This window comes from Ochotona curzoniae, unplaced genomic scaffold (assembly GCF_017591425.1).
Source record: "Ochotona curzoniae isolate NIBS_2020 unplaced genomic scaffold, NIBS_Ocur_1.0 contig_3502, whole genome shotgun sequence".
Classification (NCBI taxonomy): Eukaryota; Metazoa; Chordata; class Mammalia; order Lagomorpha; family Ochotonidae; genus Ochotona; species Ochotona curzoniae.
This window is the reverse complement of record NW_024465886.1, coordinates 1,211,330-1,236,704: the sequence shown is the minus strand read 5'-3', so window position 1 is coordinate 1,236,704 and position 25,375 is coordinate 1,211,330. Positions and strand designations below refer to the sequence as shown.

Genomic DNA, 25,375 nt, shown 5'->3' with positions numbered 1-25,375 from the left:
TAATCCTGGTGGCCCAGCTTTTCTTCCATCTCCCTGCTTGCGGTCTGGGATAGCAGTCGGGGACAGCCTGAATGAAGCCTTGGGACCCTGCACTCGCATGGGGGATCTGAAAGAGACCCCTGGCTCTTGGGTTTGGATTGGTGCAGCTCCAGCCATTGCAGCTGCTTGGAGAGTGAATCATTGGATGGAACATCTTCCTCTCTGTATATCTGGCTTTCCGATAAAAACAAATAATTTTTTTTTAAAAAGCCAATTACAGTGTAAGTTTTTTTGTACCAGAAAGTTACAGGATTCTTACTCGTTGACTTCCTGTTCGCTACCGTTAGTGATCATATGTAGATACACGTTTCTTTTCATAGAATGCTGTTTGTAAAAAATTCATTTTGTGGATCTTGTTTTTGTTTGTTTCAACAACTGGAATTAACTCATGAAATTTTCATAACAGATCCCTTGTTGAAGTATAAACGGTTATACTCTTGTTATACAGGATATACTGGGCAGTTTATTACACAGGTTATGCTGTTAATTATGTAAGATGTAATTGCAGTTTGTTATTGTACTTACTCAGGGTTGGTGACCAGAGCAGCTGCTCGAGATCTTCACGAAGATTTTGTCCTACATCTGATGCCCATCCTGTGCCAGCCTGTGACCCCCACCCTGTCCACTGTGTCATCTGATGCCCATCCTGTGCCAGCCTGTGACCCCCCACCCTGTCCACTGTGTCATCTGATGTCTGTCCTGTGCCAGCCTGTGACCTCCTCCCTGTCCACTGTGTCATCTGATGTCTGTCCTGTGCCAGCCTGTGACCCCCTCCCTGTCCACTGTGTCATCTGATGTCTGTCCTGTGCCAGCCTGTGACCCCTACCCTGTCCACTGTGTCATCTGATGCCTGTCCTGTGCCAGCCTGTGACCCCCACCCTGTCCACTGCGTCATCTGATGTCTGTCCTGTGCCAGCCTGTGACCTCCTCCCTGTCCACTGCGTCATCTGATGTCTGTCCTGTGCCAGCCTGTGACCTCCTCCCTGTCCACTGCATCATCTGATGTCTGTCCTGTGCCAGCCTGTGACCTCCTCCCTGTCCACTGCGTCATCTGATGTCTGTCCTGTGCCAGCCTGTGACCTCCTCCCTGTCCACTGCGTCATCCTCAGAGTCTCCCGCGTTTGTATTGCTGATGCACAGGATAAAGCCTGTAGGCTTTAGCCATGTCGTCTTGTTTCTAAGTCCTCAGGTCTGAGGTCTTTGTAATGTCATAGTGACATTTCATTTGCTTTGACCGGAGGAGTTGATTTGCCTCTCCCAGAAGTGCACGGACAGAAACCTTCTTCACAGGGAGAGTCGGCTCTCTGTCATAGGGTCTCCTCCGTCACGTGCCTGGGAGTGCATGAGAAAGCCGATGCATGATTCAGGTGTGACGCCTTTAAACAGTTCCCAACAACCCAAAGGGAAGCCTTTGCTGGGATTTTTTTTTTTTTTTTTAGATTTTGTTTGCTGCTGACTCACTTCCTGCATTGCTGTGGCTCCTGTACCTGGGCTGGCCAGGGAGGCAGGCATCAGGAGCTGCTTCTGAGTATGCCATGTGGTGCAGGTGCCCAGGGCCGTGGGCCAGAAGCAGGCAGCTGCTTCAGAAGTAGGGCAGTCGGGACCTGAGCCGCCTTCCGTGAGGGACGATCAGTGTGCTGTGCCACCACGCTGGCACTGTTTTCAGAGTTTACCAACATTGTGCACGTTTCATTGTTAAAAGCATGCGATATGTTGTCTTCTTTAAACTAATAAGTCATCAAATATTCATTTTAGACAACATGCAAAGAGAAAACTGAGTATCTAGAGAAGATGATCCAAAGGAATGAAAGATACAAACAAGATGTGGAAAGGTTTTATGAACGGAAACGACATTTAGACTTAATTGAGATGCTTGAAGCAAAAAGGCCCTGGGTGGTAAGTATTAAATTATTAGAAACAAAAATAGGTGATTCTTTTAAGTCGTAGAATGATTGTAAAGAGTGCACTCGTTACTACATATATTGAAATTTGATGTCTTTGCATTTTTTCTTAATATGTTGAGGCAGTTAAATTTGTATTTCTCTTACTCTGTTTGATTACATAGCTGTGCACTAGTTACTGTCCCTAACAGATCATAGGTCGGTCACTATGCTGATTCTGCCAGATGTAATCAGCTCTTTGTTTTCTCAGTTGCCAGTGGTCTGCAGGATGGGTTGTTGGGAATTCTCTGCCACATCAGGAGAATTTCTGCAGGCTTTCCTGCAGGTGCAGCTGCTGTCTGAGCTGGCGCCTTTCACGCACTGTGTGCCTCTCGGCACGCTGCTCAGCTCTTTCCCATCCTCAGGCATGTTTTATTATTTGAGATCATGATTAAGACTAAAGATTCAGTTCTCTAATGCGTTCCTTTCTCTAATAGGTGAGATGTAATAGGTTAGGATGTTTTATAGTTATGGATTGCCAGGTTAAAGTGGAAATCATTATTAGGTTGGAAAGCCATGTGACTGTCACATTCTAACCTTTTTCTTCTTTATCCTGTTCCATATTCTGAATTGTTTTTGAAAGTCTTTCCTTTAGATCTTTTTGTTTGTATTTCTCCTGTGTTCAATATTCTTCATTCTTTTACCTGTTCTTTGTGTTTTGAAGTCTTTTGGTTACCATTTTTTCTACTGAGCTTGATTTCACTCTTTTGATTGAATCTTTCAGAAACGCAATGCTCATTCGTGTTATTTTCTCTTCTTCCTTCATCTCATTCAGTGTTATATGGTGTATTACTGCTGTACTTATGCTTGGTCAGTTTTTATTTGAAAGGCAAAGTGACAGAGAGACAGAGTTCTTTGACCCACTGGTTCACTCACAAATGGCCTGACTGGCCAGGGCTCGGTCAGGCCCACACCTGGAGCCAAGGAACTCCTTGAAGGTCTCTCAGGGGAGAGGCAGGGACTCCAACACTGCGGCCGTCCCCTGCTGCCTCGGGTGTGATGGCAGAGCAGCGTGCCCGTGGCTGTCCCCTGCTGCCCCGGGTGTGATGGCAGAGCAGCGTGCCTGCGGCTGTCCCCTGCCACCCCTGCCTCGGAGTGTGATGGCAGAGCAGCGTGCCCGTGGCTGTCCCCTGCTGCCCCGGGTGTGATGGCAGAGCAGCGTGTCAACGGTTGTCCCCTGCCACCCCTGCCTCGGAGTGTGATGGCAGAGCAGCGTGCCCATGGCCGTCCCATGCTGCCCCAGGTGTGATGGCAGAGCAGCGTGCCCGTGGCCATCCCCTGCTACCCCCTGCGTCGGAGTGTGATGGCAGAGCAGCGTGCCCGTGGCCATCCCCTGCTGCCCCGGGTGTGATGGCAGAGCAGCATGCCCGTGGCCGTCCCCTGCCACCCCTGCCACCCCCTGCCTCGGGGTGTGATGGCAGAGCAGCGTGCCCGCGGCCATCCCCTGCTACCCCTGCCCCAGGTGTGATGGCAGAGCAGCGTGCCCGTGGCCGTCCCCTGCCACCCCTGCCCCAGGTGTGATGGCAGAGCAGCGTGCCCACAGCCTGACGTGGGGCTCCGAAGGGTTGGGCCAGGGCTCTTGCCTCTCCGTTTAGTTTTGTTGAGCATATGCTTGTTAGTCTGTGATGTGACAAGGAACGCTTTTGTTTTCCTTTTGTCACATGTTTTTTATTCAGTTTTACCTTTCATCACTAGTTTTTATATTTCTTTTCCCTGTATCATTTTCTTTACTGATAATTAGAAGAAAATGTAAGATTCATAGTCATTAGGGTTCAAGTTTCAGGAAGAAGGCTCTGGAAGGCCAAAGGTCTGGCTCATTGTGAAGGCTTGCTTAGACATGTTGGAATTTGTTATTTCCAAAGTTGCTACCAAGGATGAATTTTACACTTCTTTCCTGTCAGAGATACAAGTCTTACCTAAATTGGTTTCGTGTGAGTATTGGTGCATTTTGTTTCTAACTGTTTGGCAGGAATATGAAAGTGTCCGTCAGGAGTACGAGGAAGTGAAGCAGGCCCGCGATGCCGTGAAGGACGAGGTGAAGAGGCTGAAGGAGGGCCAGATCCCCATGACGCGGCGGATGGAGGAGATTGAAGCACAGCGCCATGGCCTGGAGGCTCAGATCAAGCAAAAGGTGCTTCGATGGCCAATCTAAACGTATTTGACAGATGTTTCAAATGCTTACCGCTTCTGCTAAATTTAACTAGCTTAAGGTTTTTCACATCTGCTGGGTTTCAGAGACCTAATCCAGGAAGGTTGCTACTTTGTAGAAAGTCCAAGGTGCAAATTAAGAAAAAGGAAATTGGGTTTTTTGGCTTTTTTTTTCCTTTGCGTTTTATTTATTTATTTATTTATTTGGCAGCAGGTGTACAGAGATCAGGAGAGGCTGAGTGATCTCCTGTGGCTTCATGCCCCAGATGGCCACAATGGCTGGAGCTGAGTCCGGCTGAAGGCAGGAGCTTCTGGGTCTCACACAAGGGCCTAGGGGCCAAGGACTGAGATGATTCTCCATTGCTTTCTCAGGCCAGAAGCAGGGAGCTGCACTGGGAGGAGAGCAGCTGGAGCTCACGCCAGTGCCCTCGTGAGATGCCCGCGTGCAGGCTAGGGCCTGGCGTGCAGTGGCTGTGCTTACTGCAGGTGTGGTCACTGTTGTCCCCGAGACTCTGATCTGAGCTGCTGTTATCAGTTACACCGTCTGCACAAGAGTTGAGCCATCGTGCCTGTCCAGTAGCGTTTCTTTTGCTACTATTGTGTTAGGAAAGCTCTGCGGTATTTTAAGGTGAAAGATTAATTATGGACACAGTGCAATGGCCCAGTGGCTAAATCCTTGTCTTGCATGCACCTGCATCCCCTATGGAGGAGGTTCGTGTCCTGGCTGCTTCACTTCCCATTCAGCTCCCACCTTGTGGCCTGGGAAAGCAGTTGACGATGGCCCAAAGCCTTGGGACCCTGCACCCGCGTGGGAGACACGGGAGAAGCTCCTGGCTCTTGGCTTCGGATTGGCGCCGCTCTGGCCGTTGCGTCCACTTGGGGAGTGAATCAGAGGATGGAAGATCTTCTTCTCTGTTTCTCCTCTCTTAAATCTGTCTTTCCAATAAAAAAAAAGTTTAGTCATTAAGAGCAAGTTAGGGTTTGGGATTTCATTAGATCTGATCTATGAATTACTGTTGGTCATTTTAAATATTAGAACAAGAAGTGATTATAGATACTATTTAGGTATGTCCTCTCTTTTAATAGTAAAAAATTCTGCATTTTTCTAGAAATTCCCCAAGCAAAAGAGATTTTAAAAAGATAGTTTTCAGTCATTACTAGTTGTAGCGGTCAGTAGCTGCATTGTTCATTTTACACACACACTTTAGTCCCTGTGTTTCCTGTTCCGGCTAAGCTGCTGCTTGTGAGGTCGAGGGGAAGGTCTACGGTGAATCCCAGGTTAGTTCATGAAGCCTTTAGTTTTGCTTGGGTGCTTCTAATGGAACTGACTCTTGAGGCATTGCCCAGCATCTCTCTGCCCGTTTGTTTAAAGTCTAGTACCCTGGCCTATTTTAGAATTGTTTTTCTGAGAAAAGGAGTGTGCTCTCTGTGCTGCCCTCCACCCGCACACTTCTGTTCCCGGTAGAACACATTTTCCAACTTGTGTAATTTGTTTAAACTTTCCTGTCAGGGAGATGATCCAGTGTTCTTAATTATGCATAAGTTTTACATCACATAGAGCAGTCTTTAAATTCCCACTATATTGTTTACTGACCGCCCGGCTTTGAGCAACTTAATCTCCTTGAACTTTTCTCTCTTCAGTAAGGTGAGGTCAGTGGTTGTGACGTTCCTCTTAAAGGCTTAGTATTTATTATTGAAGACATTATATATCCATCGTTAGTGCTCAGCTTACAGTCAGTAAGTTCTGGCTTAGCTTCCTGGGAAGGAGTGGCATCCCCTTGCCCGGATCCCCCGCGGCTTGGCAGCTCACGTAGAGCAGGTCACCAGGCTGACTCCGTGAGGACCAGGCAGAGATGTGGTTTCCTCTGCCGTGGAACTCTCACAGTGCCGCCCCGCGAGGCATCAGGTGTCCACGGAGAGTGGCCCACGCACATTCCACCAGGTGTGCCTCAGTTACCTTGCTTGTACCAGGGGCATGAGCTGCTCAGTGAAGAAATGAGGCAGAGGTTCACACAGTGCGGCTTCCGGCCAGCAGCCAAGGCCCTGCCCTCAGGCGGGCCTTCCCAGAGCCCCGAGGCTGCAGTGCCCACTCTGCTGGGCTGACAGCCAAGGCCCTGCCCTCAGGCGGGCCTTCCCAGAGCCCCGAGGCTGCAGTGCCCACTCTGCTGGGCTGACAGCCAAGGCCCTGGCCTCAGGCGGGCCTTCCCAGAGCCCCGAGGCTGCAGTGTCCCCTCTGCTGGGCTGACAGCCAAGGCCCTGCCCTCAGGCGGGCCTTCCCAGAGCCCCGAGGCTGCAGTGCCCACTCTGCTGGGCTGACAGCCAAGGCCCTGCCCTCAGGCGGGCCTTCCCAGAGCCCCAAGGCTGCAGTGTCCCCTCTGCTCTGAGGCCTGGGCGGCACAGTGTAGGTTGCGCAGTTTCTGTTTTACTCTTTCTGGTGTAACGTTAAAATACGAGGTAGAGAAAACCTTGTGTTTGAAAGGAGACCTAGTTTTTGGCTTGAACTGTGCATGAGGGCTGCTGTTCCCTCTGAGCCTAATTCCTTTGAAAAGCAATAATATGTTTTGACAGCCATATATGACTATTTTCTGATTCAGATAAAATGGGAAAGTAAATACAAGAAAATAAGCATACACATGCATGATACTATTGGCTTTTAATATCAATAGGAATAACTGTAGGTATCATAGTTATGACTTTGGTTTGAAATAAATCATGGGGAAGTATTGCTGTGGATTAACTGACTGACTGAGTGGTTTACTGATGCTTGCCTCTTTCTGGCTCTCTGTTACAGGCAGCAGATATCAAGGAAGCATCTCAGAAATGCAAACAGAAGCGAGACCTCATTGAAAGGTAGGATAAGCATGTAAGGGTCTGCGTTGAAACGTTGCGTTCGTTCACCTTTGTGCTTTCAGGTCGGGACTCGGGACCAGTGCTGTTCCTGAGTTGTTGAAGATCCTCTTCCTTCCACTGCTTCCCTTCGTCTGAGGCGGACTGCCTCTGGACAGTGTGGCACTAGCGCAGACATTGTCTTCAGGACTGCTCCAAAATGTGTACGCGCTGCTCTTTGTAGCGCGTGGGGAGGGTTGCTTAGCAGGGTAGCGGTGGGTTTATTTGTTTAGCCAGAGAAAATCTGGGGACTTAACTCCGCTACGGGGGTTTATTCTGTTATAAGAAATTTCTGTAGGAATCCATGTGTACTTGGGACTGAGACAAAATATACATACATACACTAAGGCTTTTCATGTTGAATACATTTTCATTATTCAATTGGTATGTTATAATCTCAGCTTATAGTTCTAGTGTCTAGAAATAAGCGGTTAAATGAGAAAACGTGAGCTTATTGTAAGCAGTGTATTGCACATTTGGTTGAATTAGAAAGTTTTTATAAGTTTTAACAAATTTTGTTCAATGTTCTCATTGTTTTCAAGGAGGCAAGAATTTGGAGCGTTTCTTGCTTTACCATTCCTAATGAAACTCAGATCTTTTTTATATGTATAGAAAAATGTTGCAGTTCTCTTAGTAGGAATTGTGTTGAACCCTTGGGGAGCACTGCATCTTGACTGCGTCGTATCCTCGGATCTGTCAGCAGCGTGGGTCTGCGTCTACGCAGACGTTGGATTTGTTTTCACCACATTGTGTAGCTCTTCAAGTCCTCTGTGCCTTACAGCTCACACGTTATCTGTCCCTTCGGCAGCAGCCTCTCACTGACTAGTCTGTCCCTCACTGACTAGTCTGTCCTCTCACTGACTAGTCTGTCCCTTCGGCAGCAGCCTCTCACTGACTAGTCTGTCCCCTCACTGACTAGTCTGTCCCTTCGGCAGCAGCCTCTCACTGACTAGTCTGTCCCCTCACTGACTAGTCTGTCCTCTCACTGAATAGTCTGTCCTCTCACTGACTAGTCTGTCCCCTCACTGACTAGTCTGTCCTCTCACTGACTAGTCTGTCCCCTCACTGACTAGTCTGTCCCCTCACTGACTAGTCTGTCCGCTCACTGACTAGTCTGTCCTCTCACTGACTAGTCTGTCCCTTCGGCAGCAGCCTCTCACTGACTAGTCTGTCCCCTCACTGACTAGTCTGTCCCCTCACTGACTAGTCTGTCTCCTCACTGACTAGTCTGTCTCCTTCACCAGCAGCCTCTCACTGAGGTGCCACAGCTTGCAGGAGATTTTCAGTCTAATCACGTCCTCTTTCTGTTCTCCTTGCTTACTTTCATGTAGTTTCTTTCCCTGCCTTTACTGCACCGGCCAGGGTTACAGTTACTTTGAGGAAGAATTGTCAGTGTGGATTTCTTTGTTCTGTCTTGCTCTTTGGAGGAAATGCTCCAGTTTTTCACTATCAAGTATATCAGTTGTAGGCATTTTATAGTTGCTTTTATCAGATTTTAGATGTTGCTACATATTCCTATGTTTCTGATCATTTTTATCATGAATGGGTAATTTTGTCAACTGATTTTCTATATCTGTTGTATGATTGTATTCTTTTAGCTTGCTAATATGGGGGAAGTAGTGATTGTTTTTAGAGTGTTGAATTAACTTTGCATCCTTGATATAAATCCCAGTTAGCTGTGCATTTTTATTTGTTTTTAAATATTTATTTATATTGGACAGTCAGATATACAGAGAGGAGGAGAGACAGAGAGGAAGATACTCTGTCTGATGATTCACTCTCCAAGTGGCCACAGTGGCTTTAGCTGGGCCGACCCGGAATCAGGAGCCTCCTTGGGGTCTCCCATGCGGGTGCAGGGTCTCAAGGCTTTGGGCCGTCCTCGACTGCTTTCCCAGGCCGCAGCAGGGTGCTGCATGAGAAGTGGGGTACCAGGGCATGATCCAGGTGTGTGCAAGGCAAGGACTTTAGTAGGCTACCGCGCTGGGCCCTGTGGTTTTAAAGGTATGAGTCCTACTTGCCAGCATTCTTTAAGGAGAAGGCACTGGCAGTGTACTGTTAATGATGTCCATCAAAATACTTACATTCTGTGTGTCTCATAGACATGAACATCTAAACATCGAACGATACAAAGATTGTAAGTTTATACTTGTTTAAAAGTCTGTTTTTTTGTAATGAATTATATTTTTATGACTTTTATTAATGGGGAAGGAAATTTTGAAACAAGACCAACTAATAAATGTGTTACATGATGTGTTTCCTTTAATGCATAGTTTTAGTTGTAAAATATAAGTTGGGTGTATAAGTACATATTTGTAAATTAATGTTTCTTAAAGATCTTAATTCTGTGGTAGATAGAGTGATTTAGATAAAAATTTCTCTAACATCAGGTGGCAAATTACAAATCTTGATTTTTAAAAGTTTTAACTAGCATATACGTCAAGAATCTGAGCATATAGATTTATGATGAAAACCTCACAATATTAATCTGAAGTGCTGATAAAGCAGATTTTTCGTTGAAAGAAAATAGCTCAGCTTAAGACTTTGAGCTACATCGTCATTTCTGTTGCTCATTGAGGCAATTGTATGCTTTAGCGCATGGATTTTAATTCCAGTCTTACAATATGTGGTACATACTTACTTTCTGCAAATATTTAAAATATGCTTGGCTTTATAAATGTCTTGGTTTTTCTACTGGTGAATACTCTATATGATAAGTTCTGTTTTAGGTATTTGACATATATGAATAACCAAATAAAACAAAAATAATAATCTGCTTAGAATGGTTATCTAGTAGTCAAATTCTACCAGGATATCTTTGCATTTGTCTATTTATTTGTATTGGAGAGTCAGATATACGGAGAGGAGGAGAGACAGAGAGGAAGATATTCTGTCTGCTGGTTCACTCCCCAAGCGGCCACAACTGCTACAGCTGAGCCAATCTGAATCTAGGAGCCCAGAGCCTCCACTAAATCTCCCACATGGGTGCAGGGTCCCAAGGCTTTGGACCATCCTCATTTGCTTTCCCAGGCCACAAGCAGGGAGCTGGATGGGAAGCGGGGCCGCCGGGATTAGAACTGGTGCCCATATGGGATTCCAATGTGTTCAAGCAAGGACTTTAGCTTCTAAGCTGCTGTGTTGGGCCCAGCATTTGTAAAACTATTACTGTGAAATGCAAACATGGAGTAAAAAACTTTAAGGTCCTAATGCACTTTTGTTTTATTAGATTGAGGAGCTTCAGCAGGCTTTAATAGTAAAACAAAATGAAGAGGATGACCGACAACGAAGAATAAGTAATACCTGCAAAATGATAGCAGATTTGCAGAATGAAGTGAATTCGGCTGAAAACTGAAAATCTTCAGCCTCAGATTGAGGCTGTCACGAACGATCTGAGCCAAGTTCAGGATGAAAAGGCCTTGTGTGAAGGCGAGATCATCAACAAGCGGAGAGAAAAGCAGACGTTAGAGAAGGAAAGAAAGAGTAAGTGTGCTTAAGAAATGCTTCCAAAATGGAGATTTCTTGGTGCGCCTTGCTGTTCATGTGGTCATTTGTTCAGGCCAATCAGGGTTGTTGCTGGAGCTCTGCTCGCACTTGCTCGGTTCCTGAGATACCTGTAGCCACTGTGTGTCAGCTATTAACTGTAACTGTTGGCTTAATTTCTCTAGCAGAGCTAATTCACTGCCACTCCCGTCAGATTTGTTATTCATTCACTCGCCAGCTGTGCTCTTCCAAGCCTATCCAGTGTTGCCTTTTCTTTCCCCTGGATAGGGGATCGAGCCTTGCATCCTCAGCACGTTCTGGGAGAGAGCTTGTGGTCTAAGTCAGCATATGTGACAGATGAATTAGAAGCCGTTGTGTTCATCCCGGCATAGCTCTGTGTGCAGAGTCCAGCTCCAGTCCCACCCTCCCAGCTTGCCAGGAGGAGGCTCTCGGTGAACTCCACTACTTGTTGTCTGTAACAGTCCGTTCTTGTTTATTAATCGTCTTATTCCACTGCGGCTACTTTAGTCGGCTTGAGATGTTCTGACAGTCACTCCGACATGCATTCTAGCTTAGAACAACTTTTCTTTCTGATTCTTGTTCCTGTGATGAGACTGTTAGATTATATTAGAATTGATTTGGGTGTAGGTTACTTAGCACACTGCCTGGAATGCTTGCATCGCGTATCGGACCTCGATTGAGTCCTGGATCTGCTTCCCAGCGCTGTTTTCCGTTGCAGCTTTTTGCTGCTGCGTACCTGGAAGGCGTCCAGTGATGGCTCAGGTGGACTGGTTCCTGCCACCCCCCTTGAGTTCCAGGTTCCTGGTTTTAACTTGGTCAGACCTGAGCTGTGTAGGCGTTTGGAGGGTGGACCAGCAAATGGAAGCTTGCATCTCTTTCCAGTAACATCAGTTTTTTAAAAGTTAATTCTTGGGGTCAACAAGCTAAGCCTTCGGCTGCAGTGCTGGCATCCCTTATGGGTGCTGGTTCAAGTCCTGGCTGCTCCACTTCTGATCCAGCTCCCTGCTTGTGGCCTGGGAAGGCAGCGGCAGATCAGCCAAGCACTTGGGCAAGCTTCTGGCTTCAGTCCAACCCAGCCCTGGCCAGCAGGTAGAAGACAGCTGTGGCTCTGCCTTTCACATAAAAATAAAGAGATCTTTAAAATCAAATAAAAGTTTAAAAAAGGATTAATTTGATTAAATTCCTGTCTTTCTTATTGTTACTTGAGTTACTAATATTCCTGAATGTGTACTTGGCAGTATAAAGTAGCAGGCCTCATCCATGCTTTCCCTCCTCTCACGCTTCCTGGTTCTCATTCTGCCAGCTGGGCTCTGTTTGCTCAAGCCTGAAAACACTTTGATATTCTGTTGAGAAGCATTACTAATTTTTGTGTATTCTCCTTATACGGGTTAATTCTACAAGCTCAGAAATAATATTGTAACAATGAACTCTGACACACCCAAGCCAAGTATTATTTTGTGATTAAATTTCCTTTTGTTAATAGTTTTAAATGTTTTATTCTAGTTTTTAAAAAATATGACACTTGCTTGTTTGTTTCTTTAAATTGAAGGAATTATGAAGTGTTGTTCACTTCTGTAGCTCTGTGCCTCTTGCTGGCCACACTGGTTGTTCTCAGGAAGTCTTCTGTAGCTGCATTCTTTATCTTTGCTGCATAATCAGAGCCCATCCTAAGCAGTGGCATTTTAGAATGAGTTGCATAGTCTTTGTATCCATCCTGGTAGTGTCTTTTTGCTCTCCTTTACTCAATTTTTTGTGTATACTTTTAGGTTAAAAATAAGTTTTCTCAGAATTTTGGAGGTCTGTTGTTACTGTCTTCTGATACGAAACCTAATTTTCTTTTTCTTCTTTTAAATTCTGTATTTATTTCAAAGGCAGAAAAACAGGTCTTGCATCCATTGTTCTTCTCCCTAAATGACCACAGTGTCCCAGCTAAGGGCCGTGAAGCCCCCTGGGTCTCTCATGTACTTGGGACATCTTTCCCTGCCCCCCGGGCCGTTAGCAGGAAGTTGGATTGAACAGTCAGTATTGCAGTACGGCATGCCAGGATTGCAAGCAGTGCCACAACACTGTCCTCTTCTGTTCCTGCTTAGGCTACCTGCTTAACATTTTTTATAGCTTCAAGATTATTTTTAATCTTGGGTGTTAGAACACTTTAGGTTGACTTATCCAGGCCAGTTCTTTTCCTCTATGCAGAGTACTTGCAGAATAATATTTATAAGCTTTACATCTGGCATATTCTGCTGGGGCCCATGTGATGGATGTGGAAGACAGGAAGGTGTGAAGAGTATCGTACCATTGCAGGCAAGGCCGCAAGGAACTTCCCGCTGTGTGGCAAGGCCCGGCGGATGTCTCTACAACACCTGAATGCAGCTCCACCTCGCTTTGCATGGACAACCCCATCGAGATTTCTGTAATCTATTTAGGCATTGTCTGACTCTGTGGAGTTAATGTTTACTACCGCTGTGAGCTTGGAAGTTGATGTTGCTGATACTGTTTTAGCCATAAGGCTTAGGGTTTTCCCTCCCCCCATTGACTATATGCTAATCAAGGGTGCTAACTCCCCTTTTGATCCTAGGCTAATCAAGGGTGTTCTGTCTTCAGGTGTAGTGGGAATCTATTCTTTCCCTCTTTCTTTGATCTTTTAGGTCCCTTCCTTCCTTGACTGTCTCAAGAGCAAGCTGTAGAATGAGAATTGTGGTAGGAATGTGTTACTGACTGATATGCATCATCTATTGAAAACCTTTTCCTAGCCAGGTGCCACGTGCCAGGTGAATAACAACCTAGCCTTAGGTGAAACAAATGGCAGAGTTATCTTTAGAAACCCCCACTTGACCGTGACGAAAAAAGCCTGAGCCAGAGTTTGACTGATTTTGTATAAATAAAGCGGACAGCTTTTGTGCGTCGCCCATTACGATCAGTTCCTACTGGTCTCTTTCTTTCTTTGCGTCTCATCCATGCACCCTTCGCGAGTTCTGAACTCAGCTTGAGCTGGACTCCGGCAATATTCTTTAACATTATTAGCGGGTTATCTTACCGATTAAGGCCTTCAGAGAAACTTGTTTTTCTCACTGCAGATGTGAGCGATCATATATTGCATTTTGATCATCTTATGAACCAGAAGGAGGATAAGCTGAGACAGAGGTACCGTGACACCTACGACGCCATCTTATGGCTGAGAAGCAACAGAGACAAGTTCAAGCAGAGGGTGTGTGAGCCCATCATGCTCACGGTAAGAAAAGTCTTGTCATTACAGATTGTATTGTCTTAAGAATTCTTGGTCCTTTTGATACCCTGGTTTTCTGCTAGCAGACATCACAGCATGTGGCACAGTGCTTTGTCTGTGTGTGAGCTTGTGCGGGCGGCACCTTGCTGTGAAGCAGTGAACTTTCGGAGAAAGAGGTGTGGGGCTGGCAGGAGGGCAGTGAGCTGTTGCCAGCCGCATCTGTATGTACTGGCTACATGCCGTACCCAAAATGGCGCCGGCCGGAAAAGCCACACCTTGGTTCCTGGTGACGTAGCTTTCGTGGTACTGCGCAGGCGCCTAGCACATGCCCAGTGAGCTGAGGCGTGGCCGGCGCATGAACACTGGGACTGACGAATCCAGTCGCCCAGGACCCTGCGTAATCATGACGCCGACCTATCATCGGCGGAGGCGGGGCCAGTCAGCACATAAGAGCAGACAGCCTGCCGGGATCTGAGCCTTTCCCTCCTCATCTTGGTGCGCGCAATAAAGATTACCGCAGAAGACTTCACTCGCGTCTGCCTCTTATCGCCGGACGATAAGAAACGTGGGCGCGACAACTGGTGCCGAATACCCGGGACCTGGAGGGGGCCTCCCGTTTTGAATGGGACGAAGTCAGAACTGCGGCCATAAGACAGGTAAGGAGCTCTGAGAGGGAGAACTTTCGGGTGACTAGGAGCATAAATCGGAGGTATAGGAGCCACTGCTTCTGGTTATAGACATGGGCGCACAGATCTCTCTGGTAAAATTTTTGCAGACGGTTTATGCCCTCCTTAAGGGAGCGGTCAGAGAGAGTGACAAAGCCCTTCAGTCTGCCCAGGATAGTCTCTCAGAAACAGAGCGGGAGAGGAGAACCGGTTTGAAAAGAAAGGTGAAACTGAAAGCAGGATCTTCCTCATCAAGTTCGGAGACGTCCGACGCGGAGGAAGGGTACAAGCGGGATAGGCGTTTAGAACGCAAACAACCCGCAGGAAACAGAGGAGGATCAGAAAAGGAGAAGAAAGAGAATTGCGGTGCTACTGCGCCGGCCATGCTCGGCCCATGGCCTCAGGGCTCTGGAGCCATTTCACTAATGGTTCCTCCTCCTGTAACCCCATCTGCCCCACCCATGAGTTGTGGTGCCGGCTCCTCCTTCATTGATCCAGTCACACGCCGGGAACTTCAAAATATGTTCCCCGTCTTAGAAGAAGAAAGGGAAAGAGTTTACAGACAGGTAGATGCATTATTAGTGCGAGAATTGGCCATGTCTGTAAAGCAATATGGTCTTCATGCCAACTACACTTTGTCCCTGTTAGAACGTATGGGAGGAATGAATATGACTCCCTCTGATTGGCAATTTGTGGTGAAGGCTGTTCTCCCTAATATGGGATCATATCTAAATTGGAAGGGATTATGGCAGGAGCTTTTGGCTGAGACCGCCCGCGCAAATCAACAGCGCGGCGGCGACGCTTTGACGTGGTCTTATAATATGCTTTCCGGACAAGGCCAATACTCTGATGATCAAAATAGATATCCATGGCCAGTATATACTCAAATTTCTACTGCAGCTATAAAGGCTTGGAAGGCCCTTTCACTTAAAGGGCAAGAGAAACTGGGCATTACACAGGTTAAGCAGGAGCCAGATGAGCCCTTTGCTGATTTTGTGGCACGCGTAATGCAGGCCGTGGAAAGGACCTTTGGAGAGGGAGATCAGAACACTAGAATGGTAGAGCAGATAATTTGGGAGCAGTGTAATGCAGAATGTAGAGCCCTACTCAAGGATCGTAAGTCCAAGGGAATTTCAGATTGGCTAAAGGTTTGTAGGGATACAGGAGGCCCTTTAACAGCTCATGGACTAGCAGCCGCCATTTTGAGGTCTAATCATAGGGAGAGAACATCACCCGTGTGCTTTCAGTGTGGCAAACCAGGACATATGAAAAGGGAATGCCGTGCAGGGCCTAGCAATAAGCCTCCTGGGATATGCCCACGGTGCCGCAAAGGTAGACATTGGGCCAATGAATGCAAGTCAGTGAAGGATATAAAAGGACGCCCTCTCTCGAGTCAGGAGCCAAAACACCCCTTAAGCCAGGAGTCAAAAAACGGGAGATGGGGATCGAAGGCCCAGGTCCCCTTGACCGATCGGGCACTCTTCCGTCATGCATGAGGGAACCCTGCCAGGAGCGACACCCTGCAAGTCTGGACCTCTGTGCCGCCACCGGAGTCCTCTTAAAACCAGAGGACGGCATTACGCCGGTACCGGTCATCTTAACAGACACGGTACCACCTGGTGCGGTCGGGCTTGTGATAGGCCGAGCAGCCTTGAGCTCTCAAGGTTTTATTGTAACACCTGGAATTTTACATCCGGAAGCTAGCTCCTTTTCAGTGCTGTGCTCAGTCGCACGAGGTGCTTTTGCTGTCGCGCCAGGTGATCCTATAGCCCAACTCATATTTTTACCAGCTTTAATTAGTGCAGATAAGACTGTCCAGACCCAAGTAGAGGTTCCTTATATAAATTTAATGATGGATATGATCGATAGACCCATGCTTGAGTTGCAAATAGAGAATAGACCGTTTATGGGACTTTTAGACACGGGAGCTGATAAGAGCATCATAACCTCCAAGTATTGGCCGCGTGATTGGCCTTTGATTCAAACTTCTCACAGCCTACGCGGTCTGGGGTTTGAACAAGCTCCATCCCAAAGTGCCAGAGCCCTACAGTGGAAGGATAAGGAAGGCAATTGCGGGACAGTCACACCCTATGTCCTGAACCTACCGGTTTGCCTTTGGGGAAGAGATATTCTTCAACAGATGGGGATACGACTAGTCTCCAATGCCTCCGGTTATTCTGAAGTCTCTCAAAAGTTGATGGATAAAATGGGCTATATTCAAGGAAAGGGTTTAGGTAAACAGAGTCAAGGTATTGTCCAGCCAATTGAACCTCGAGGAAATCCAGGCCGTAAAGGTCTGGGTTTTTAGTAGTGGCCTTTGGCACGCAGCTGCCCATACCTTGGAAAACAGCGGAGCCGGTTTGGGTTCCCCAATGGCCGCTTTCTCTTGAAAAATGCCAAGCTGCTCAACAATTAGTTCAGGAACAGCTACATTTGGGACATCTGGAGCCCTCTGTTTCTCCTTGGAATACTCCTATCTTTGTTATCAGAAAGAAATCAGGAAAGTGGCGCCTCCTACATGATTTAAGAGCTGTAAATGCACAGATGCAGTACTTTGGTCCCGTTCAACGTGGCCTTCCAGTTTTGTCATCCCTCCCTAAGCAATGGCCGTTATTAGTGATTGACTTAAAGGATTGCTTTTTTTCTATACCATTAGCATTGAAGGATAGGGAGAGGTTTGCTTTTACTATTCCCTCCATTAATCATGAAGAACCGGATAAGCGATATCAATGGAAAGTTTTGCCCCAGGGGATGGCTAACAGTCCTACCATGTGTCAACTTTATGTTGCCCAAGTGTTACAACCACTGCGAGATCGTTTTCCAGTGGCCCGTGTCGTCCATTATATGGACGATATTTTAATTTGTGCTCAAGAGCAAGATCAGTTGTTACAGATTTACGTTGATCTGAAGCGGGCTTTACAGGATTATGGCCTTATAATTTCATCCGAGAAGGTTCAAATGCAGCAGGTGAAAGCCTTCTTAGGGTCTTTAATTACAGAAACATGTATTAAGCCTCAAAAGATAAGCCTCAAGATTTCTCATTTGCGAACTTTGAATGATTTTCAGAAATTAGTGGGGGATATTAATTGGTTGCGACCCTTCCTTAAGATCTCTTCTCAAGAGTTACGGCCTTTGTTTGCTCTGCTTGAAGGCGATTCTGATCTCGCTTCCAGGCGAACCCTCACCCATGAGGCACAACAGGTCATAATAAAAGTCCAGGAAGCTATTGAAAAGGCTCAATTAGTACGCCTAGATCAAAATCAGCCTTTTGAGCTATGTGTATTGCCTACAGAAGTTTTCCCCACTGCTGTATTATGGCAACAGGGCCCGTTACTTTGGATTCATTCTCAGGTTTCTCAGATTAAGTCTATTCAGTGGTATCCATCTGCAGTCGCATCAATAGTGTTTAAAGGATTAAAATTAGCCTTAATTCATTTTGGGTGTCATCCAGACCGCATAATAGTCCCCTATACTGTCCAGCAATTACAAGTGCTGAGTGGGTGTAGCAATGAGTGGTCCATCTTAATGTTTGTCTATCAGGGAATTTTTGATAATCATTTTCCAAGGCATCCATTACTACAATTTTTACAGCGACATCCTGTGGTTTTTCCGATAAGAACCAGTGCCTGTCCTCTCCCTGGTGCTCTTACAATTTTTACTGACGGTTCCTCGACAGGAGCCGGAGCCTTAGTTGCCGGAGATACTGTGATAAAAAAGACCTTTGCGACGGTCTCTCCTCAGAGGGTAGAATGCCATATGGTGCTTTTTGCCTTACAAACCTTTCTAGAACCTTTGAATATTGTTTCTGATTCTCAATATGTAGTTAATGCAGTGAATGTTTTGGAGGCCGCTGGCTCTATTTCAGGGTCCGGCCCAGTGGCGGATCTCTTTAAACAAATTCAACAGGCCATCTGGCGTAGAAGCCACCCCTTTTATATAACCCATATCCGAGCTCATTCAGGTTTACCAGGGCCATTAGCTCGAGGGAATGCTCTTGCCGATGCCGCCACCAGAACCCAAATCATGATTATGATGGTGTCTCCACCATCCTCAGGGGAGAAAGCCCGCCAGTTTCATTCACAATTTCATGTTTCAGCCCAGACCCTCAGACTCCGATTTGGGATCACTAGAAAGGAAGCACGCCAAATAGTTCTTGATTGCCCTGCCTGCTGCGAATTTAGACCTGCTTCACATGAGGGGGTCAATCCTAGGGGATTGAGACCTAATCAATTGTGGCAGATGGATGTGACACACGTCCCATCCTTTGGGAAGAACCAATTTGTTCATGTATCCGTGGACTCCTTTTCTGGTGTGCTCTTTGCATCAGTTCTAACCGGGGAGAAGGCCATCCATGTAATCCAGCATTGCTTAGAAGCATGGGCCGCATGGGGTAAACCTGAGTGTATTAAGACTGATAATGGTCCCGCCTATACTTCAACCAAATTTCGTGATTTTTGCATGAAGATGGGCGTCAAATTAGTGACTGGCATTCCTTATAATCCACAAGGTCAGGGGATAATCGAACGTGCTCATCGCTCTATTAAAGAATTATTACAAAAACAAAAAACCACCTGGGAATCGCTTGGTCTCGCCAGTCAGAGCCCTCGGGCCACTCTAGCCCTGGCTCTTTTCACCATCAATTTTTTACAGCTGGATGAGCAAGGCCTCAGTGCTGCAGATCGTCATTCCTTTAACACGGCGCAAGAGCAATCTTGGGTCAAGTGGAAGGATGTTCTGGAGTCCAAATGGAAGGGCCCAGACCCAGTTATTAGGCAGGCTCAAGGAGCCATTTGTGTGTTTCCACAGGACGCCCCAGTTCCGGTTTGGGTTCCAGCTCGATTGACTCGTTCCTGTCCATCACCGCCTTCTGACGTTTCTGCAACCGCTGGAACGCTTACACGAGGCAACGGCTGCTAATCTTTCCTGCCAGCTTTCTTCTCACCTTTTAAGAAACTGGACGAGAGAATTTGATATTCTACAGTCTGACTTGTGAATTGCCATTGTCCAGATTAATTCTACACGGGTGGATCCTGTTGTTACTGAAACCCTGGCCACTTGGATTTGGAACATCACTTCCCATATTAAGGAATGGGTGGGAATGGTTGTGCTGATTCTGCTCTTGTGTGCAGGCTGTGCCCTATGCCTTTTTTCCTGTGTTGTCTGAGACGCCGCACTGAGTAAAATCGTGTGGCAATACATCAAGCCCTACTAGCCATGCAGAATGGTGACTCCCCCATGGTATGGTTGAGCATGCTTCAACAGGCTTAGTTAAGAGCATGGACATCATGGCTCCTGCACCTCAGGCCATTATGACATTGCACTGAGTTCGAGCATGATGTGCCCGACTAGCCCTTGCACCTCGCAGGACTTGTCCATTGCACGCGAGAGGGTAGTCACTCTTATAACTGCCTTGTCGAGACATTGCTCTATACAACCACCGCGGTTGTAGCCCATGACGGGTAAGATAGACCCAGACAATTATCGGTCTAAGACAGGGACTACATCAAGCTACGCAGCCTCCCTATGACGGATCGTGCGCCTTGAGTCTACAACCTAAGACAGGCCCATACCAGCTTATTTTTTCTATTGTATAAGAAAGGGGGAGATGTTGCCAGCCGCATCTGCATGTACTGGCTACATGCCGTACCCAAAATGGCGCCGGCCGGAAAAGCCACACCTTGGTTCCTGGTGACGTAGCTTTCGTGGTACTGCGCAGGCGCCTAGCACATGCCCAGTGAGCTGAGGCGTGGACGGCGCATGAACACTGGGACTGACGAATCCAGTCGCCCAGGACCCTGCGTAATCATGACGCCGACCTATCATCGGCGGAGGCGGGGCCAGTCAGCACATAAGAGCAGACAGCCTGCCAGGATCTGAGCCTTTCCCTCCTCATCTTGGTGCGCGCAATAAAGATTACGGCAGAAGACTTCACTCGCGTCTGCCTCTTATCGCCGGACCATAAGAAACGTGGGCACGACAGTGAGCCAGTCACGCTCGGTGCTGTGGGAGGCATTCGGACAGAACCTGACTGAAGGAAGCTGCCACGAATAAATGTTGAAAAGAGATGTGTGTAGAATAGAAAGACAGCCTTCTGCCCATCAGAAAATAATGAGGATTTGTAAAATGAAATCAATGATTTATTAACATCATTAAACATTTGTTAGCTTTCGACGATAGAGTCATGAGAATAGAATAACTGTACTCGGGGAGGCAGCTGATGGGTGTAACCATGATGATAGAGTCGTGAGAGAATAACTGTACTCGGGGAGGCAGCTGATGGGTGTAACCATGTTTTAGTAAGATGAAAAGCAAGTTTGTCCAAATAAAGAGACGAAAAAGTGGAAAACCACGTTCTTTTGAAACTGATATTAGATAAAACTTACCCTGAAATGATTTAAGAATTATTTTTGCAGCATGATTTTTTTTCTTTTGAAAACAATTCATGAAGGATTTATGAAAAGCTGCATTTTCTATAATACATTTATTGTATACTTTATGAAAACTAATTCTACTAAGTTTTATTATGTTAAATCGTATCAGTAAAATTGTTATCCATTGTATATTGTGTTACTCAGTGTGCACAGTTAGAATATTCTTGCTAGATTAAAAAGAAAGTTTCTCTTTTATATGTGGACATTGTTTATGATTGATCTGATAAGGATTAGAAGAAGATATCTTGTAAAAATATTGTAATCAGTATAAGGCATACAAAGGTAATTGTGAAGAGATATTTTCCACAATGACAACCAGAAGATAATAATTCAAAGCTTCATGTTGTTGATTGTCATTGGTTGGATCTCTTGGCAGTGGCCTGCCATCGGGGTCGTATTGGTAGCTGACATGTATACATTTTAAACTACACTTGAATCTTGGAGATGAAGAGAGGTACTCTGCTATTCAATGGGCTGCTCCTTGATTGTTCCATCCATTTCCTTCCTTCCCTACCACTTCCTCCCCTACCACTTCCTCCCCTACCCTGTAACCCTCATCTCCCTTCCTTCCTTCCTCACCCCTACCATTTCCTCCCCTACCCTGTAACCCCCATCTCCTTCCTTCCTCCCACCCCGTAACCCATCTCCCTTCCTTTCTCCCCTACCACTTCCTCCCCTACCCTATAACCCCCATCTCCCTTCCTTTCTCCCCTACCCTTCCTCCCCACCCCTGTAACCCCCATCTCCCTTCCTTTCTCCTCCACCCCGTAACCCCCATCTCCCTTCCTCCCCCACCTCTGTAATCCCTATCTCCCTTCCTTCCCTACCCTTGTAACTCCTGATCTCACTGCCTGCTTGAGATGCTGCTGTTTCCATGGGCAGTTGGTAATATGCCCAGTTAGAATGTTACTGTATAATTTGTCAGTTAGCTATCTGTCTCCATGAGTTATTTCTACCAGTTCTACTCTAGAATTGGAAGGATATGCAGATATATTTACATGTAGACTCCTCATGGTGTTTATAAAAATAGAATGATAGGGCAAAAGATCATTTACAAAGATATTGATTAGTTGAATAAGTTATTCTGTATGCTTATAATAGAATGTCATGCAACCAGTAAATGTTGTTACAGGTCTCCACTGATATAAAGTCATGTATGACATTATGAAACATAAGACATTGCAGAATCAGATGTGTACAACATTTTCATTTTAAAAATTGTGAAATATCAGCCACCAGATGATCTTGAGTGATCTACTAGATGCATTTGTCTGTGCCTTGCTAGTTTGTCAGTTGGAACTTGGGCTTATACTTTGTTCACTTAGGAGAGGTGGCATTGGAAAGTGGAAGCCACATAACCAACAACATAGCTGAATCGCCCTTCAGGGTGGCAGACCAGACAGTGGGTGCTTTGGGACAAAATGTGAGTCAGTCCAGTGGGAACTGCATCTGGCCAGTGGCCCAAGTGACACCTGCTCAGGTGACTTCTTGAGGACTGTCTACCATCAATTGACTGGGTAGACCATTTACAGAAGACAGGGCCTTGGGTATGCTGGCACGTCAGAGCGTCTCTGATGAATGCACTGGCACAGCTTAAAGGACGACAGCCAGGTCCCATAGCTGAGAAGGAAGCATGTAAGAAGCTGCTTCGGCAGCCTGTGTCAGATGTCACGGTGAGAGAGTCTAGGGGGAGGTCTGGGCCGCAGCCCCCTGCCAGAGCAGATCCTGGAGAATGCTGGATCCCTCCACACCATCAGATCTGAGCTGCAGGCTTCAGTGTGGCCCGGCCTAGCCAGCGTGGGTGCTTGTGCAAGAGACCACTAGGCCAGGGCTTGCTCTCGCTCTTTCTGCCTCTGGGTGACTTCTGACAGTCACGTGGGGGTTACTTTTGGGGTCACTCTTACCCATTTGATGATAGTAAATACCCACTCCCATTCTGTTGCATTTGCATTGTTCCTTTCAGTAGAGTAATGTACTAAAATAAAATTGATTAAACACTGCATATTCAATGTTTATATTTAAATCATGGTGCATTTTGGGTTTAAATTTTTTTCCTTAATATTGGTTAACACTTATGTGCAGTTTTAAAATTTTATTATTACTGTTTCTTATTGTTTTGTCTCAACGCATCCACATTTAGTCCTGTAATGTGTATGAGTTTCCTGTGTCCATCTCACAGATGGAATAATCTGAAGCTTTCTGGGATTGCAGTACTGCCTGGTCAATAGCACATACAGGATTGGAAAGGATGTGATTTTGACCCCAGAAACTTCTCTCTTTAACTATTGCACTTTGGCCCCGGTGTGATAGTTTAGTAGGTAAATCCTTGCCTTGGGCACACTGCAATTTCATATGGGCGCCGGTTCTAATCCTGGCTGCTCCACTTCCCATCCAGCTCCCTGCTTGTGGCCTGGGAAAGCAGTCGAGGATGGCCCAAAGCCTTGGGACCCTGCACCCCTGTGGGAGATCCGGAAGAGGTTCTAACTCCTGGCTCCTGGCTTCGGGTTCGCTCAGCTCTGTCTGCTGCTGCCACTTGGGGAGTGAAACAGTGGGTGGAAGAACTTTCTGTCTATGACTTTCTAATAGAAATAAATAACTGTTCAAAATTCCACAGTTAGCAATTTTGTGTGCCTCTGTTGGTGGGGCTTTCTCATTCTTTGCTTTTCAGCGTATGGCTACCGGTCCGCACCAAATCGTTGGTAGTACTCTCTCTGAGACGGTGTCTCCTGAGCTGGTGACACGTTTAGTAGCGTTGCTCCTCATATGCAGACATTGACAGGTGATGGCTCCAAGGTGCGCAGGCCTCAGTCCCAGTGGAGCTGGCAAGCCTCCTGGGTAGAGCTGCTGTCCTGCCCAGTCCTGCCCTGCTCGTTGGTTTGAGAAGTGAGTCTGTTTCTGCCTCTCTCACCCTCTCCCGCTCTATGCATGGATCTCACTCTGGCTTTTAAGTAAAAAGAAGAAAACATTTTGTAAAACCTGAAGTTATCTTGGAGATTAAGAAAAAAAAATGTTTAAAATTTGGCAAAAATGAAAAGTGCTTGTACTCTTGTGTCATCGTTTGGAATGCTTTTGGTGTTGAGTGAGCTGAGCAGAAAGGAGCTCAAGTTATGTCTTAGAAGGTATCAGAGTCCCATGCCTCACATGCTGGTCCAGCCGCAGCACCTGGTCACGTGTGCGGGCGCGCCTTCGGGTGGTGTATTCTCCAGGGACCCTTAGGTACACCAAGTTGGCTTTTTTTTTTTTTTTGCTTTCCCTTTCATTATGCGCCAATCTAATTAATTACGTCTGACTTACAGGGGAGCATGGTTGATTGATTTTGTTTCGTGCAGGTAACTTATCTTTTTTATTTTTGTAGATCAATATGAAAGATAATAAAAATGCCAAGTATATTGAGAATCATATTTCATCAAATGACTTGAGAACCTTTGTATTTGAGAGTCGAGAAGATATGGAAGTTTTCCTCAAAGAGGCAAGTTCACCAACCTGACACTTGTTCACCTGGCACTTCTCAGTACTCGAATCTACCTTGAGCAGAGCCAGCAGAGGTGGTGCATCACTGCTGGACCTCTGTGTGCACATCAGTCAGTTCTGCTCTGTTCTTTCCTCTTTGCCATGATGTGGGTATGGACTTATTCTGTAAAAGCAAACTAGCCCATTAGCATCTGTAACATGTGAAAATAATCATTTGAAATTAGTATGGAAAATAGTTCTGGCCCGTTGCTTTAAGAGAAGGAAACACTGCAGTGATGTGCCTTTGGTTTTGCACATCTCTTTGGAAGTTATTAAATTGAGCTCAGTTTTTTTTAAAGGGGCAGTCTATTTGATGTTATTTCACAGTAATGTAAGTGGAACTTCCTTTCAAAGAATGAGAGTCTTGTATCTGTGTGGCAGATACTGCTGGTAGCTGAAGGCTGCTGTAGCCGTCAGGGCGGTCTGTGTGCTGCCTGACACCTGAGGCCAGAAGTTCCAATTCTGTGACCCCAGGGGCTGGTGGCCACGTCAGAGGCTGGTGGATTCAGAGCAGTGCTGTTACATAGTATAGTTAGGTATTTTTAAATGGGCTTTGAACTTTTGGCTTTTACAAAAAATGATTTGAGATGCAGAGTAACCAGAAGAAAAGGAAGGAAAGAATGAAAGATCTGCAAAGAAGAAACAGATCTTCTCTCAGCAGTTCTGTCCCCAATGGCTGCAGCAGCCAGAACTGGGCAAGTCTGGAGCCAGGAGCTTCTTCCAGGTCTCCCAAAGTCTTGGGCCATTTTTCACTGCTTGCTCACAGCATTGGCAGGGAGCTGGGTTGGAAGTGGGGCAGCTGGAACTCAAAACTGTTGCTCACCTGGGGTACCAGTGCTGCAGGTGAAGGTGGTCCTACTTGGCCGTATCACTGGCCCCTTTCCTTTCGTATTGTCAAATTTGGCAAACAGGAGAAAAGTTTTCAATGTGTCTAACTTTTCCAGTACATTTTTTTTTTCCCTATTTAATCTTTTCTGAGTCTCTTGGATCTCTCGGCATTGTTTCTCATACTGGATATTTCTCTTTAATTCTCTT

At 46.3% G+C, this 25,375-nt stretch overlaps 1 protein-coding gene across 1 annotated transcript in view; it reads left to right on the top strand.

Moving 5' to 3' along the window:
* Positions 1-1,794: 1,794 nt before the first annotated feature.
* LOC121157004 (structural maintenance of chromosomes protein 5-like) overlaps positions 1,795-25,375 on the top strand; it is a gene marked incomplete at its 5' end in the record, with an annotated part of 44,860 nt that continues 21,279 nt past the window's right edge. Inside the window, 7 exon segments of the mRNA XM_040980957.1 lie at positions 1,795-1,935; positions 3,949-4,110; positions 6,919-6,990; positions 10,237-10,358; positions 10,360-10,490; positions 13,586-13,740; positions 24,186-24,299. Coding sequence (XP_040836891.1) covers positions 1,795-1,935; positions 3,949-4,110; positions 6,919-6,990; positions 10,237-10,358; positions 10,360-10,490; positions 13,586-13,740; positions 24,186-24,299 — 897 coding nt within the window.